This window comes from Elephas maximus, chromosome 12, assembly GCF_024166365.1.
Source record: "Elephas maximus indicus isolate mEleMax1 chromosome 12, mEleMax1 primary haplotype, whole genome shotgun sequence".
NCBI classification, from domain to species: Eukaryota; Metazoa; Chordata; class Mammalia; order Proboscidea; family Elephantidae; genus Elephas; species Elephas maximus.
This window is the reverse complement of record NC_064830.1, coordinates 45,943,635-45,960,027: the sequence shown is the minus strand read 5'-3', so window position 1 is coordinate 45,960,027 and position 16,393 is coordinate 45,943,635. Positions and strand designations below refer to the sequence as shown.

The window sequence follows — 16,393 nt, the reverse complement described above, 5'->3', positions numbered from 1 at the left end:
GTGGTCTCTTTATTGAGGAATAATTCACATAAAATACAAGTCACCAATTTTAAGTGGACGCTATGATGATTCCCCCCTCCCCACTCCTCCCTTCCTTTGTCCCCTGGTAAGCACCAATCTCCTTTTGTCCCTTCTATTTCTATGAATTTACCTATTCCAGATAGGGATCATACAGCATTTGTCCTTTTGTGTCTGGCTCACCTCACTGAGCATAATGCTTTCAAGGTCATTCCTGTGGTGGCATGTGTCAGAACTTCATTCTCTTTATGGCAGATAATACTCCATAGTATGTATGTAGCGCAGTTTGTTTATTCACTCATCTGTTGATGGGTGTGGTTGCTTTTTATATCTCTTTTTAGGTGTTTTGAGGTTTCACTATAGTGTGTCTAGATACAGATTTCTTTTTATTTATCCTGTTTGATGTATACTGTGCTTCCTCAGCCTGCTGGAGCATTCAAGGTTTAATCTCCAGATACTGCTCTTGCCTCAGAGCAACTCCCTTTCCTACGTGCTCACTACCATTTTTTCCTACTCGGCTTTTTGCTTATTAATCTTTTTTTTTTTTAATCTGAGGGAGAAGGATAGGTTTAGGATGGGGAACATTCTTGGCAATTTCTTTAGGTGAGCCTAACAATGCATTAAAAATTATGTCCCAGGATCAAGTTGTACTTTAACAGGAGGATGTAGTGTGTAGTACTGCTAGAAGCAGAAGTGGATGCCACACTGTGTCAGCACGGCTCTAAGCATTGGTGCTGTCATAGCTGTGAGTATACTGTCACCCAAGGTCTATTGCCATAGAGAAGGAATTTTTATCTGCTTGAGAACTAAAATATTGGGAAGACAAGGGCCACTGTAGTTCTCTAAGTATGTGAGCACTAGGGTTGGGCAAGGGTGGGTCTGTTCTAGAACTAATTCAGTCGAAACACTAACCTAGAATTGGGGTGGGCTTGGGAAATGAACTTTTACAGGGCGATGTTGTAGGTCTAGAGCGAGGTGGGGGAAAGACCGAGGTGATGGTGACTGAAGGTGTGACTACAGTTGCCTACACACTGGATGAGGGCCTTATCGAGTTTGGAACAGCCATTGATGATGGCAACTACACCCGGTAAGGAGCGGATAACCAGTGGGGTGGTGGGAGAGTCTGGCTGAGAGAGGAGGACCAGGGCTGGGTTGTAAAACTGGCCATATCTAATAAGGGCCCTGGGGGAGACACCAGGCCCCTCCCCTACTTATGCCCCTTCACCAGTATTTCTGTCTTTCTGATCCTAGGCTCATTACTTGTGCTTTGCTTCCTTCCTTCTCCAGGGCAACAGCTTTCTTGGAGACTCTGGAAATGACCCCAGAAACAGAGGCAATGTGGAAAACTTTGAGTAAACTGGCGCTAGAGGCAAAGCAGCTACACATTGCTGAGAGGTGAGGTAGACATGTAGAAATGAAGTGCCGGGCATTGGGATGACCACATGGGTATCTTACCTGTGGGCTGCTCCTAACCAGTGTTAAGGCTCTCCTTCCCTTCCCATTACCTACAAATGTCATGTACCTCTTCCATGGTACAATTATTCTAAGCATCCTCCCATCCTAAATTATAAAAGAGTATGTCTTTTATTATTTTTACTTCCCCTTCTTGAACTAGGTGCTCCTTAAAAATTGTCAGTATCATACCATTCAATCCATGCATCTGTGTATATATTCTGAGTATGGTATAGGATTGTAGTGAATAGGTCAGACTTGGCACTCCAGGCTCCTTGAGTTCAAATCCTGGCTCCACTTACCAAATCAGGTAACCCTAGAGAGGTTATTTAACCTTTATAAACCCTGGCTTATCAGTTTTTTCTATGTAAAAGGAGGGTAGTAATAGTATTTACCTCCTAAAGCGGTAAAGAAGAATGGTAGCGGTAATGAAGAATGAATGAAGGAATCTGTACAAAGAGTTTACAGTATTTTAAGTGCTTGATAAAAGTCAACTGTGCTAATTGGGCTAAGAATCATCCTTGACCTCTCTTTTCCCACACCCCTACATCTAGTCTGTCAGCAAGTCCTGAGGACTTTGTCTTGAAAACATATCCTGAATCTGTATATTTGGTCCAGCTCCACTGTCTCTACCCTAGTACAGACCACCACCATCTTCCACCTGTACTATTGCAGTAGCCTCTTAGCTGGTCTCATGGGTACTGTTCTTGTCTCCCTACAACCCATTCATCCCACAGCCACTGAGGTAACCTTTTAAAAACATACATCAGACTGTATCACCTTCTGGCTTAGAACCTTCTCATTGTATTTAGAATAAAATCCAAACTCCTTGCCATAGCCTGAGGCCCTCCAGTACTTGGCCTCTGCTTCCTTTCTATACTGGCTCCCTATTTGCCAGTTAGTCTCCAGCGACACTGGCATCCTTTTGGTCCTTTGACTATGGTCCTTTGACTATGCCATAGGGCCTTTACACTAGCTATTTCCTTCGCCTGGAATGAGTTTGCCCCATCTTGACATGACTGGCTCTTTCTTGTTTTCAGACCTCAACTCAAATGTCAGCTCCTCAGAGGGGCTTTCCCTGACAACTGACAGTCCCCTCAGTCACTGTCTATAATATCACACTAGTTTCTTTTTCATTCTCTCAAATTACCTTTATATGTTTATTAATTATTTGTCTCCTTCCACTAGAATGTATGTTGCATGAGAACAAGTCCCTCATCTTTGTTTGTCATTCCTTTGTGTCAAGAATAGTGTCTAGAGGAGCAGATTTTTCTTGATTTTCTTCACGCAGTTCATGCAAATTGTTTTTTAAATTATGAAACAATCAAATATCATATTATTGTTTTGAGCTAATTCAAATGTTTATTCTTAACAATTATAACTAATCTACTTCGGAGCACTTGTTTTTAGAGGCAAAATGATTTCCCTGTGTGCATACAGAGTAACTGCTCAGAATAAACCTTATGTTTCAATTTTTAAAATGAAAAAAGAACAGTATCAGGCACATAATAGATGCTCAACATATATTTGTTGAACTAATGAATAAATAATGTTCTTATAGTAACAATACTATTAATGTTATTACTTCCGTATTATAGGTGCTTTTCTGCTTTGGGCCACGTAGCAAAAGCTCGATTCCTGCACGAGACCAATGAAATTGCAGATCAAGTGTCTCGGGAATATGCACGTATTAGCCTCCTAATTCTTTCAGTCTCCCAAGCTGAGATTTAGTACTCTGCCCATGACTGCTAGCTCTCTAGCCACCCATCATCTCCTCTACCCTGCCCATCCCACCCCACCCTCACATGAGACCATTTTGGAGTTGCTTGCTAAACCTCAAGCCTCTAAGCCCTGTGATTTTTCACAGCTCCCTAGGCTCCTGGTTCTTTAGCCTCCACATCCCTGTAGGCCTTCCTGTCTTTTAGCCCATACAGACAGAATGGCTAGAACTTCCATTTTCTCTCCAGGGAGGAGAAGGAACAGACTTTTACCAGGTCCGAGCACGTCTAGCCATGCTGGAGAAGAATTACAAACTGGCTGAAATGATCTTCTTAGAGCAGGTAACAGGGCAGGAGAGCAACAGGATGGAAAAAGGGATCTGAGGAAAAAAAGGGAGGCAAACTCAGGAGGAAACAATTGGCTATCTATTCTTCCAGAAGTTTGGGAAGAACTTTTAGAAAGGTTTTATTGTTAATTTCACGCCTTCCTTAATTCCCTCCTCCTGTATCAGTCCTTACCTAATCTAGGCAGGCTTCCTCCTTTGACCTCCAGTTACTTCTTTCTTTCATCAACAGTCTGTTATTTCCCCCTCTACTTCAGAGCTTGGCTTTGCAATTCTTGTGCATTGGGGTGGATCTAAGGAGTCCTGCTGGTGCAGTGGTTAAGCACTCAGCTGCTAACCACAAGGTTGGTGCACAAACCCACCAACCACTCTGTGGGAGAAAGATGTGGCAGTCTGCTTCCATAAAGATTTACAGCCTTGGAAACCCTATGGGGCCATTCTACTCATACAGGTTCTCTATGACATAGAATCAACTCGACCGCAACGAGTTTGGTTTCATTTGGGGCTGGATCCAAGCTCTGTGGAGCCAAAAGCTTATACAATATGAGGAGAGTTCTTTAAGAAAAATTGTTTGGGATGGGGCCTGTGCAAATAAGGGGCCCTGAGGCTCCAGCTTCTTGAGTTTCACAGTAAATTCACCACTGATTATGTGAAGGGTGAGGCTTTTTAGTCCTCATGGGCTGAGGACAGCTGGCTGATTTTTGGTCCTCATATCTTCCTGGTGTCCTGCTTTCCTCTGCCTGTATTCTGCTAGAATGCTGTTGAGGAGGCCATGAACATGTACCAGGAGCTACACCGTTGGGATGAGTGTATCGCTGTGGCTGAAGCCAAGGTACCAGCTCTGCCTTCTTCACAGTTGTTCTGAGCTCAGTTCCACCAATTTCAGAAACCTTCTTGTCAAGAAGGCTGTAGAACTACAACAGGGGTGGGGCCAGGACCTGATATGTGAGGAGTTAGGATATTGGTGACCTGGGAGGATTTCTGTTAGTACAGGGGAATTGGAGAACCATAGGAAGGAGGGATGTGACTTCTAGCTCTTCTCTATTGTGTGTCCAGGGCCACCCAGCTCTGGAGAAGCTGCGTCGGAGTTACTACCAGTGGCTGATGGACACACAGCAGGAGGAGCGGGCAGGTGAACTACAGGAGAGCCAAGGGGATGGGCTAGCAGCCATCAGCCTCTACCTCAAAGCTGGGCTCCCTGCCAAAGCTGCTAGGCTGGTGCTGACCCGAGAGGAACTGCTTGCCAACACAGAGCTGGTGGAACACATCACCGCGGCCCTTATCAAGGGGGAACTATATGAAAGGGTACGGCTGCCTTCAATCCCTATTCCTGGCCTCAGGACCAGAGGAGGCTTGAAGTGCCTAGGCCTCCCTGACTGGTGGCATTCCCTCCTCTTGGGGCTGATACTTGATTCTTTGTATAGTAGGGGTATCATTGTAGTAATATGCTATGTGTTAATAGGCAGGTGATTTGTTTGAGAAGATTCGAAATCCTCAGCGGGCCCTCGAGTGCTACTGTAAAGGCAATGCATTCATGAAAGGTACTAGCCAACCTTCACTGTCACAGACTCTTGCCCAACCAGCCCCACCATCCCTCTTTTGGTGCATCTGTTGAGGTTTCCTGGCTTTAGTTCTCCTGCATTCCTCCATTTCTCACCCATTTTTCATGCTTCATTTCCCTGTCCTGCCTTTCTGAGCCCCATCCCTGGAAGTCTGAGCTCAGTGTCTCCTCTCTCTGGCAGCTGTGGAGCTGGCTCGACTGGCATTCCCAGTGGAGGTGGTGAGACTAGAGGAGGCATGGGGGGACCACTTGGTGCAGCAGAAGCAGCTTGATGCAGCCATTAATCACTACATTGAAGCCCGGTATGGTGGTATGGGGATATAAAAGAGATCTGGGCCTGAGGTGAGAGGGGATGGGGCAAGTAAGGGCACCAATGCTTACAAGAAGAGAAGTCTCAAAATGTAAGCTGGAGTACACTTGAGGGATCTCTTCCTCTTTCCTCATACATATTTATGTCTTCCCCAACTATGCCAGGTGCTCCATTAAGGCAATTGAGGCTGCCCTGGGTGCCCGCCAGTGGAAGAAGGCAATTTATATATTAGATCTACAGGACCGGAACACTGCATCCAAATACTATCCTCGTGTGGCCCAGCACTATGCATCTCTACAGGAGTACGAGGTGAGGACAAGCCCCTTTCCACAGCATGAGGCAAGGGAGTACTGGATGACAAGGAGGGAACCCAGAACAGGAAGTGGGGGCCATCTCACTGAATCCTTCTTCCTGTGGCCTAACAGCATCACCACTCTGAATGGGAAGAAAGCGGTTTACCTCCCCCCTTTCATTCCATCATGACCCAGACCCTCCTACCCCCAGATACATAAAGTGAGTCTCTAGCTTTCTTCCTGTGCCAGCATGAGGGGTTCTTCATTCATACCTCCAATATAGTTCCAATATAGAACTGCTTTTCATTGCAGAAATGTGAGGCCCTTTTAAATTTCACTGTATTGTCAGACTGTTTTGAGCTGGTCTTTTTTTAAATGGTGGCAAGTATTCAACACCCATAGCCATCATTTTTTCCCTATTGTTGTAACGGTATCACAGGCTTCACTTCATCCCAGCTGTGCCTTGTGCTTTCCTCCCACAAGCTGCCTTAAATCTGTTGCTCTGACTTTTGCATCTACCTCTCATCAACTACAGATTGCTGAGGAACTCTATACGAAGGGAGATCGGACAAAAGATGCTATCGACATGTATACCCAGGCTGGCCGCTGGGAGCAAGCCCACAAGGTAGGTAATGGAATGGAGTTAATAATAAGAGAAGTCTGCCGTTGTGATTGTGTTGCCACTTTCCTTGGTCCCTGATCTCCCCACTTCACTAGTTTCCCTGAAAGTTGAGAAGGAGTACCAAAACATAGTCTGGATAACTTTGATCCGTTGCCATAGGGAAAAGGAAGGGATGAAGAAAGGCCCTTGTTCCTAGACTTGTATTTCTGAAGAGAGCAGATGTGCCTGGGAGCTGGGGAATCTGAAATACCACTCCTGATGCCTCTAGTCACATTGAGCCCAGAGGGTGCAGTAGGAGCGTGGTAATGGATCATCTTCCCACAGCACAAGGCATCTCTGAACCTCCTGCCTTAGCAGAACATAGTTCTTACTCTGCTCCTTCTGGACTTCGCACTTCCCGAAGGTGGCTAGTAGTGTGGTTGTTGGAAAAGTTTAGAATTCCTGGGCAGGCAGGTTCCTTGAAGCCCTGCTTCCCTGACTGCTCTGCATGGCCCTCTGCTTTCCCTGGGAATTGGCACCTGAGGCTGCCCTGGCTCTGTGTGTCTGCACAGCTGGCAATGAAGTGCATGAGGCCTGAAGACGTGTCGGTATTATACATCACCCAGGCTCAGGAGATGGAGAAGCAGGGCAAGTACCGTGAGGCCGAAAGGTGAGTTGTGGCCAGCCTCAGAGGAGGTATGGAGGGAGATGGGCTTCAGGGCTGAAAGGACAGATGGTGTCTGAGGATATGTGTCCTCTTCCCAGGGGGCAGTGACAGGATCTGTTAGCAATGACTCTAGCAGCAGGGATCTGGGTCTGGAGCCCCAGGCGTATCTCCCATCCCCAGGCTCTATGTGACAGTGGAAGAACCTGACCTTGCCATCACCATGTTCAAAAAGCACAAATTGTATGATGATATGATCCGCCTGGTAGGGAAACACCACCCAGATCTACTCAGTGACACACACCTACATCTGGGCAAGGTGAGGTCTTGTCTTGTCCCTGCCCACCTCTTTCCCAGACAGGCTCCATTTTTCTCTCTCCATCCTGACCCACCTTTCCTCAGGAGCTGGAGGCTGAAGGCCGGCTACAGGAGGCTGAGTATCACTACCTTGAGGCTCAGGAATGGAAGGCAACAGTGAACATGTATCGGTCCAGTGGGCTTTGGGAAGAGGCCTACCGGGTAAGGAGTCCAGGCCACACATCAGCCCCCTTTCCCACTTTCAAGTGACTAATTCTAAACTGATCATGATACCTTTGAAAATGTAATGAAAACCATCTTTTGCCCAAAAAAGTCCATATGATATACACAAAATTTAACATAGGATTTTAAAGGTTTGTGCACTACCTAAAGCCCATCCTTGGACCCTAAGCAGATTAAGAGACCCTGAAACTTGCCCTGTTTGCTGTTGTTTTAGGATAGGTCCTTGGGCTCTGTCAAAGCTGAGGTCAGAAGGTCAGAGATGAGAAGGGAGTGGCTAGGTGCCCCTGCACTGGAGGATCACCGAGTGGCTTTGCTTTCCAGGTGGCCAAGGCTCATGGAGGAGCTAATGCCCACAAACACGTGGCCTATCTGTGGGCGAAGAGCTTGGGAGGAGAGGCTGCAGTTAGACTGCTCAACAAGCTGGGGCTCCTGGAAGCTGCTGTTGACCATGCTGCTGACAACTGGTGGGGCCCTAAGCCACTAGTTCCACCCTAGCAAGACCCCCTATGTAGAGAAAGGAAATTGGTATATAACTGAAAAAACTTCCCAAAATCTGAGGCAAGCGTGAACTGTGGTAAGGAGAGATCTTTGTAAGAATAAATTAGTAACACCTGGGGGCTCAGATCAGTGTTGAATTTTTGGCTGTCCTAGGAGAGCAGTAGAGAGGGAAAAGCTTTTAAAACTAGGACTGCACTAAGCTAGTAACTAACTCTGGATAATAGAAATGTGATGTGATCCTGTTAAATTCAAAACACCGTATTTTTACACAAATAACGTAACTTTTCTTCAGTGTTACAGATGGCAGTAGTAATATTGCCTTGAGTCAGATTGCTGAGGGTAGTCTGTTTTTGAGTGAATGTTTCCCTGCTAATGTAGATCTGGCTCAGGAAGAGGTGGTGGGAGCTTCGGAAGCCCTTCTTCCCCCATCCACTTAGTGCCCTGAGGCTCACTCATTGCTCCTCCATCATGCCCACTCCATTTCTTCACGTCCAGCTGGTCTCAGGGAAATCACAGGCCTTTCCAGACATCTCTTGATCCCTGGTGACAGTGATCATCACAGGATTGCCTGCCTGTCTTCCTTTCTCTCTCTCTGTGCCGCTGTATCACTTCATTTTTTAATCTGCCTCTCTTTCTCCCCTCAATCCTTGCTCTGTTTCTCTTCCTTCTTAGAAAAGGAAGTATTGAGTAGGCAAACTTTATCTGTACTTTCCATTTCAGCTCCTTTGAATTTGCTTTTGAACTCTCTCGGCTGGCCCTCAAGCACAAAACCCCTGAGATTCACCTTAGATACGCTATGTACCTGGAGGATGAGGTATGGATGTGATCCTCCCCAACTGCTTTTGACCCTGGCCTCAGAGCCCTCCTATTCCATCCACTAGCCCACTGCTGCTAGCCCCTCTGGTCTCCTGGCTGCCTGTAATTCAGTCTCCTCATCACGTACAGCTGCCTTTCTCTCCCTCTAGGGTAAATTTGAAGAGGCTGAAGCTGAATTCATCAGAGCTGGTAAACCCAAGGAAGCAGTCCTCATGTGAGTTAACCCATAAACTCCTTAAACTCAAAAACGAAACCCATTGCTGTTAAGTTGATTCTGACTTGTCCTGCCAGTCATCTTCACCTTCATCCAAACCTAGCTTACACCCCCGCAGTGGCATGTCCTACATTTGGCATCTCCTCTGTGCCTATCTGGGGGCAGGTTTGTCCATAACCAGGATTGGGAGGCAGCTCAGCGTGTGGCTGAGGCCCACGACCCTGACAGCGTCGCCGAGGTGCTCGTGGGGCAGGCCCGGGGGGCCTTGGAGGAGAAGGACTTTCAGAAAGCAGAAGGGCTGCTGCTTCGGGCCCAGAGACCAGGCCTGGCCCTCAATTTTTATAAGGTGGGCACTGGATTTAGGGCCATGAGGCAGAGTGGCAAGATGTGAGAGTCCAGAGAGCCACACTGATCTCTGGTACTAAGAAAGATGGGGGAAGTTAGCATTGGAAAGAGGGAAGGAAAGGCAAGATGAAGGAGAAGAGAGGTCCAAGGACCCAGGAATCAGTAGGACACAGCACCTATGTGGCAGTGGGAGGCTGTTATGCCTACCTCTGCTCTCCTGATAACCTGGAAATCTGAGCAGGAGGCTGGACTATGGAGCGATGCTCTGCGAATCTGCAAGGACTATGTGCCTGGCCAGCTGGAGGCTCTGCAGGAAGAGTATGAACGGGAAGCTACCAAGAAGGGAGCCAGGTAGGAAGCCAGGGGTCCAGGAAATGTTGGCAGGGCTGGGGGTTGCATCAACAAATGTGCACACTTTGCCCCTGCCCAGTTCTATCAGGCATACTCTCATCTCCACAGGGGTATGGAGGGACTAGTAGAACAAGCTCGACAGTGGGAGCAGGCTGGAGAGTATAGCCGTGCAGTCGACTGTTACCTCAAAGTGCATGACTCAGGAAGCAGCAGCCTTGTGGAGAAGTGCTGGATGAAGGTGAGGACTCTCAGACCCTCACAGGCGCTCCTTTCCTGCAACCCAGCTTTGCTTCTCAAACATTCATCTTTTTTTCCTACATTTTTTGTTTTTAGTCAGGCAGCACAGGTATCTACTGAGTGCCTGCTGGATGCTATAGCCAGAACCTATCAAAGGAATAGAAAGCAGGGCCCTGACAGCCAGAAATTGGGGGAGTGAGACATGGCTCAATTAATATTGTATCTGAGTGAATAAATACCAAAGTGTGTGATTCAAAGTGGGCTTCAGGGAAGGGTGAGCTCTCTGTGGGCTGGAGGGGTCAGGACAGCTTTGTGAGGGAGGTAGGACTTGGACTAGAGCTAGAAGGGCAACTCCAGACCTAGGAGGTGGGACTAAACAGAGGCCATGAAGAAAGGGCATGAGGTCTTCCTTTACCCAGCAGCTCCTAAAAGGAAGCCTTCGGCAGATTAAGCCAGGCCAATGTGTTTCGTCAATTCTAAGACACATATATAATCAACTTTAAAGTCTTTGAAACTGGGGTGCATGTAGAGTATGAACAGTGATCTTAGATTCATGAAATATGGTATTGGGAACTATGAGGGTGGTTGAGAATGTTGGCGTGCCCCTGCAAAATCTCTTTAGGTTTCTGAGGCCTTGTCATGAACAGCCTGTAGAAGTTGGAAGAGAAAGAAGTAGAAAGTGGGGCTGATGACTGTCATGAGATTTTAGTATTTATTATTTGTTTTACTCTGGGGCATCATTTACCGGGTCTGTGCATGACTTCTTCAGATTAGCCAGAGGATGGCTTCCTGGATGAGGGTACTTTAAGCTTTGAAGGGTTTGATAGGTAAAGAAAGAGAGGTAAGAATAGGTGGAGGAAAGATCAAGGGAAATTAGCATAGTTATAGCTAAATTGGAAACCCTGGTGGCATAGTGGTTAAGAGTTATGGCTGCTAACCAAGTGGTTAGGAGTTCAAATCCTCCACGCTTTCCTTGGAAACTCTTATGGGGCAGTTCTACTCTGACCTCTTGGGTCATTATGAGTCAGAATCAACTCGATGGCAATGGGTTTAGTTTTTTTGCTTGCTTTTTATAGCTAAATTGAACCATGTAGAAATTCTTGGGTTTGTAGTATCACTGAGTTTTAGGGTTGGAAGGTATCTTCAAGATCATCTAAACCAGCACTGTCCAATAGAAATATAAGCCACATATGTAATTTTAAATTTTCTAGTAGCCACATTTGAAAAAAGTAAAACGAAACAGGTGAAAATAATTTTAATATTATTATATCTAAACTGTTGTCATTTCAACATGTAATCAATATAAAGACTTCCTACTTTCATACTAAGTCTTCGAAATTCACTGTGTATTGAAATGTACAGCACATCTCAGTTTGGACCAGCCACATGTGACTATGAGCTACTGTTCTGGACAGTTCAGATCTGGAATGACCATCATTTTTATGGATGAAGAACCTGAGGCTCAGAAAAGCCCAACATAAATGGTTGTAGAGTGTCCTGGATTCCCATTTTAGGTGTTTTTTTTTTTTTACCTATATCATGCTACCAAGATTCTGTTTGTGACAGAGAGCTTGAGAAACAAGTTTGTCAAGGGTAGCAAGACCAAATGCAGTTACCTCAGATGGCAGAGTATCTGAAAGAGTTAGGATGACCTGAGAGGATCAGATAGGTCTACTGATGGTCATTTAAAGGATGGACCATGAGGCGCGCTTTGCGCAGGAGATTGGAGGGTGAGGGAGAGTGCAAGAGAGAAAGCTGGCAACTAGAGGGGAAAATATATATGAAATGGAGCCCCCTGACCCGAAACAGTGACTGAAGGCCCCCAACAGTGTTTGTTTGTCTCCCCTACCCATTTCCATCTTATTTAACCACTCAGGCAGCTGAACTCTCCATCAAGTTTCTGCCTCCCCAGCGCAGTCTGGAAGTAGTTCGGGCTGTAGGACCCCAGCTGATTGGAATTGGAAAGCACAGTGCAGTAAGTAGGGTTCTGGGACTGAAAAACATAGATGGGTAGAAAGGTAACATCTAAACCGAGGAAGGTGTGCCAGGTGGGCCTCTCGGCAGGCTCAGCATACAATTCTGGGGAAGTAGAGGGAGGAGGTCACAGGACTGGGGACAGAAGGGAAAGATGGATTCCAGTCTCCAATTTCCCACTGTGCAGGCTGCAGAGCTCTATCTGAACCTGGATCTAGTCAAGGAAGCGATCGATGCTTTCATTGAGGGTGAGGAGTGGAACAAGGCCAAGCGTGTGGCCAAGGAGTTAGATCCCCGGTAAACTCAAGACCCCTTCTCACTAGGAAATTCTCTTTTACTTGCTTTTCTAAAGACTGAGCGAAAGCTCTTAAGGGGATAGGGTGGTATCCAGGATCATGAAGTTAGAAATCTCTGTACATCTCCACAGGTATGAAGACTATGTGGACCAGCATTATAAAGAGTTCCTGAAGAATCAGGGCAAAGTGGACTCGGTGAGACAAAGCTAGCAGGAGGCAGAATGCAGGGAGAAGCTCAAGAAATTCTTCCTCTTTTCTCCTCCACATGTCATTTTCCACCTATAACTCTCTCTTTTTAACTGATCCATAGCTGGTGGGTGTGGATGTTGTAGCTGCCTTGGACCTGTATGTGGAGCAGGGCCAGTGGGACAAGTGCATTGAAACAGCTACCAAGCAGGTACTGCTGTCTCTTCTTTCCATTCTCAGTTTTTCTTTATATTTTCCCTTGATTCCCTACCTGCCCCAGAGCTGTATCTCTTATACTTCCACCAAAGCCCCAACCCCAAAGATCAGCATACAAGTCACCACCCACCCTCACTGCCCAGTCTTACTGATCCCAACCTCCCCCCTTCTTTTCTTCCACCTGTGGGACAGAACTACAAGATTCTGCACAAATACGTGGCTTTGTATGCGACTCACCTGATTCGGGAGGGTGGCTATGCCCAGGCACTGGCTCTGTATGTGCAACATGGCGCCCCTGCTAACCCACAGGTACCAGTTAGCCTTTTCCTTGGGTGAATGTTTCCATAGGAAATTCTTCCCTTCTCTAGAACTACCTGTGCCCTCAGATACTCTCTTCTTAAGGGATTCTTTCATTAGAGATCATCATGCCTAGAGTTCTGCCAAGCCCCTTCTGAGATGTACAGCCTTTCTGGAGAATATACCCTTTGAAGAAACACTCAAGGAGCTCCCCATCCTCTTAGCTAATACACAGGGAGCAGTCTTTCAGAGATGGCTCCTGCACACACCTCTAGGGCTTTATTAACTTCCTCCAGAGAATTAACACCACTCCCCTATCTGTTGAGCATCACAGCTCTCTGCACTGTTAGCCCATTAACAACATGACTATGCATTTACATTTGTGCATGTACCCACAGTCATAGAGCAACACTAAAAGAAATATTCTTTTACTCCTCCATCATTGTCCCCTAGGTCCTCCACACAGTAACAGCCTTGTTTGTCCTCTTTGGCCCCCCTTTCACTGACTTTCTCTTCTAGTTGTCCCCTTCCCATTCAGATCTCCTTTCCCCTTCTACTGCCAGAACTTCAACATCTACAAAAGGATTTTCACTGACATGGTGGGCTCACCTGGGACCAACAGTGCTGAGGCCTATCATAGCTGGGCTGATCTTCGGGATGTCCTCTTCAACCTGGTGAGGAGGTTGGGTTGACAACAGAGTAAAAAAAGGTGACTCAGCCTACCCCATCCCAGTCTCTTCCTTCACGCACATAAACCTTCACCCTCAGATGTATCTTACCATCCTCTGATCAAGTGGCCAACAATTGACCACTGGCACCAGCCCCGCCCTCCTCTGATCCCTCTTCCAGGCTGTGATCTCTTTCTTCTCTAGTGTGAAAACCTGGTGAAATCCAGTGAGGCGAACTCTCCAGCCCATGAGGAGTTTGAGACGATGCTGCTGATTGCTCATTACTATGCCACACGCTCTGCAGCCCAGAGCGTCAAACAGCTGGTGAGATGCAGAGCGGGGAGAAGTGCACTCAGAAGGACTCATCTTCAGATATTTGAATCTGAATGAATATAAGTTCTGGATTCTCACGCTTGGGCTCTTGGACTCCACACTTAGCTTCTCTTCTGTCTAACCCTTGCTCATCTTTGACCCTTGCTGAGAGTTTTCTTCCTGTACCATTTGACCTTAGGGCTCTGTGCCCAGACAGCCTCAGCCTCGTTATGTTTAACATTCAAATCCTATGATTTCTTTCTTTACCTCTCAAAACCTTCACACCCTTTGGTTTATTCATGGTAGTATACTGTATATTTATTTCATGTACTGGGATAATTCTAAAAGTGGAAAGAGCTTTAGAGATCATCTAGGCCCAATTCTTTTGTGCAGATGAAAAAAATTAAGACCCAGAGCATGTGAGATCCAGAGCAGTTTTTGATTGTTGGTCTTTTAGTTCTGTGGCTGCCTTAGTTATACCAAACCAAAACCAAACCCAGTGCCATTGAGTCAAGTCTGACTCATAGCGACCCTACAGAACAGAGTAGAACTGCCCCATAGTTTCCAAGGAGTGCCTCGCGGATTTGAACTGCCAACCCTTTGGTTAGCAGCCGTAGCACTTAACCACTATGCCACCAGGGTTTCTGCCTTAGTTATAAGACCCTGAAAAAGAGCTCACTGATCTGTTAGTTCAATCACTACAGTGCCAGGATCATAACATTTTAACTTTAATCCATAGGAAACTGTGGCTGCCAGGCTTTCGGTTTCGCTCTTACGTCACACCCAGCTACTACCTGCAGACAAGGCCTTCTATGAAGCTGGCATTGCTGCCAAGGTGAGCTGGGACAAGGAAGGGTGGGTCAGAGGAGATAAGGAAATATAAAGCTGGGAGGTCGAGAATATCCAATCTGCTCAGGTAGAGCAAAGCTGAGGGTGGAGCTGCTGTTACGGAGGACACAGTTCTCCACTGTCCTTCTGTATTTTTCCCCTGGCATCCTGGAGAAGCAGCATCCAAGCCCAGCTGCTCATTCCCACTTGCAACTTTTCTTTGCCACAGGCAGTTGGCTGGGAGAACATGGCATTCATCTTCCTCAACCGCTTTTTGGATCTGACTGATGTGAGTAGGGAGTTGGGTCCCAGAGGTTGGGAGGTTTGGGGATCTGCCTGATGTGAGTGGAGAGTTGGGGCCCAGAGGCTGAGAGGTTTTGCGTGTCGCAAGCTGTGCCTATCTCAGGGCTGCCCACTCTTCCACAGGCAATTGAAGAAGGGACTCTGGATGCCCTTGACCACTCTGACTTTCAGGAAACAGATATTCCCTTTGAGGTGCCACTTCCAGCCAAGCAGCATGTACCGGTAAGGACGCAGGGTTGGAGAATGGGAAGGCCTCACCAGTGTGTGAGTGCACTGAGAAGGGAAGACACTTTAGTTGATCCTCCCAACCCTTTGTAATGAGCATCAGTCAGCAACATCTTTGTGCTGCCTTCTTTGCTATCAGCCCTCACTGTTCTCAGTGGAAGTAGAAGCAGAGTAGAAGGATAAGGCTGTGATTGTGACCCCAATCCAGGGAGGTCATTTGTGGCTGAAAGCTGGTGTACAGGATGAGGACTTAACAAACCCCTCACTTATTCATCACCCAGTTGCCCTGCCCTTTGTGAAGCTGCTGCTCCCTCTGTCCTTCCTAGGAGGCTGAGAGAGAAGAGGTTCGTGACTGGGTGCTCACAGTCTCAATGGACCAGCGGCTAGAGCAAGTTCTGCCCCGGGATGAGCGTGGCACCTATGAGGCTTCCCTGATGGCGGCGAGCACTGGAGTTCGGGCACTACCCTGCCTTATTACAGGTATAGAACCCTCCAGCACCCCATATCCTGTGGTGGGTGGAAAGGAAGGAAAAATAGTAGGATCAATAAACTTTATTTTACTATTATTCAGTAGGGAGTACAGAAAATAGGAGCATCCTGTTTTCTACCAGGTTGCTCTTCATTTTTATCCTCTCAATTCCTCTGAAATCCCAGTTCATCTTTTTTTCTTGCTCCACAGGATACCCCATTCTGAGGAACAAAATTGAATTTAAGCGGCCAGGGAAGGCAGCTAACAAGGACAACTGGAATAAATTCCTTATGGCCATCAAGGTTAGAGAGACTTAAAGGATGAGGACAGGGAGAACAGCACTGGAAAAAAAGCCTAAAATACTCGAAGGGTGGGCGGGGTTGTCAAGAAGGTGGGTATAGACCCTGAGCCCTGCTCCCCATGGTAGCGAGCTGGAACGGATATTCTTTATATCAGGAATGTTTCTCTCAGCAGCAGTAATGTGTTCCTCTCATTTTCTTTCCATTTGCTCACAGACTTCTCACAGCCCAGTGTGCCAGGATGTGCTGAAATTCATCAGCCAGTGGTGTGGAGGGCTACCCAGCACTAGCTTTTCCTTTCATTAGCTGATAGAGCTAAGGGAAGTTATAAACTCATTAAAGTTTTATAAGTAAGTGA

General features: G+C 46.8%; 1 protein-coding gene across 2 annotated transcripts in view; it reads left to right on the top strand.

Moving 5' to 3' along the window:
* IFT172 (intraflagellar transport 172) overlaps positions 1–16,388 on the top strand; it is a 36,850-nt gene extending 20,462 nt beyond the window's left edge. For both annotated transcript variants that reach the window (XM_049903079.1, XM_049903078.1), the window contains 32 exons: positions 969–1,105; positions 1,306–1,413; positions 3,069–3,153; positions 3,438–3,530; positions 4,287–4,364; positions 4,589–4,837; positions 4,995–5,073; positions 5,275–5,395; positions 5,568–5,712; positions 6,232–6,321; positions 6,870–6,967; positions 7,145–7,280; positions 7,364–7,480; positions 7,823–7,965; positions 8,720–8,813; positions 8,965–9,029; positions 9,195–9,375; positions 9,616–9,725; positions 9,834–9,963; positions 11,839–11,937; positions 12,124–12,233; positions 12,364–12,427; positions 12,543–12,629; positions 12,827–12,943; positions 13,495–13,605; positions 13,804–13,923; positions 14,651–14,746; positions 14,969–15,028; positions 15,166–15,264; positions 15,594–15,747; positions 15,947–16,038; positions 16,252–16,388. In XM_049903079.1, the coding sequence (XP_049759036.1) occupies positions 969–1,105; positions 1,306–1,413; positions 3,069–3,153; positions 3,438–3,530; positions 4,287–4,364; positions 4,589–4,837; positions 4,995–5,073; positions 5,275–5,395; positions 5,568–5,712; positions 6,232–6,321; positions 6,870–6,967; positions 7,145–7,280; positions 7,364–7,480; positions 7,823–7,965; positions 8,720–8,813; positions 8,965–9,029; positions 9,195–9,375; positions 9,616–9,725; positions 9,834–9,963; positions 11,839–11,937; positions 12,124–12,233; positions 12,364–12,427; positions 12,543–12,629; positions 12,827–12,943; positions 13,495–13,605; positions 13,804–13,923; positions 14,651–14,746; positions 14,969–15,028; positions 15,166–15,264; positions 15,594–15,747; positions 15,947–16,038; positions 16,252–16,341 (3,558 nt within the window). In that variant the 3' untranslated portion in view covers positions 16,342–16,388. The remainder of the gene's footprint in view (positions 1–968; positions 1,106–1,305; positions 1,414–3,068; positions 3,154–3,437; positions 3,531–4,286; positions 4,365–4,588; positions 4,838–4,994; positions 5,074–5,274; positions 5,396–5,567; positions 5,713–6,231; positions 6,322–6,869; positions 6,968–7,144; positions 7,281–7,363; positions 7,481–7,822; positions 7,966–8,719; positions 8,814–8,964; positions 9,030–9,194; positions 9,376–9,615; positions 9,726–9,833; positions 9,964–11,838; positions 11,938–12,123; positions 12,234–12,363; positions 12,428–12,542; positions 12,630–12,826; positions 12,944–13,494; positions 13,606–13,803; positions 13,924–14,650; positions 14,747–14,968; positions 15,029–15,165; positions 15,265–15,593; positions 15,748–15,946; positions 16,039–16,251) is intronic.
* The last annotated feature ends 5 nt before the right edge of the window (positions 16,389–16,393 follow it).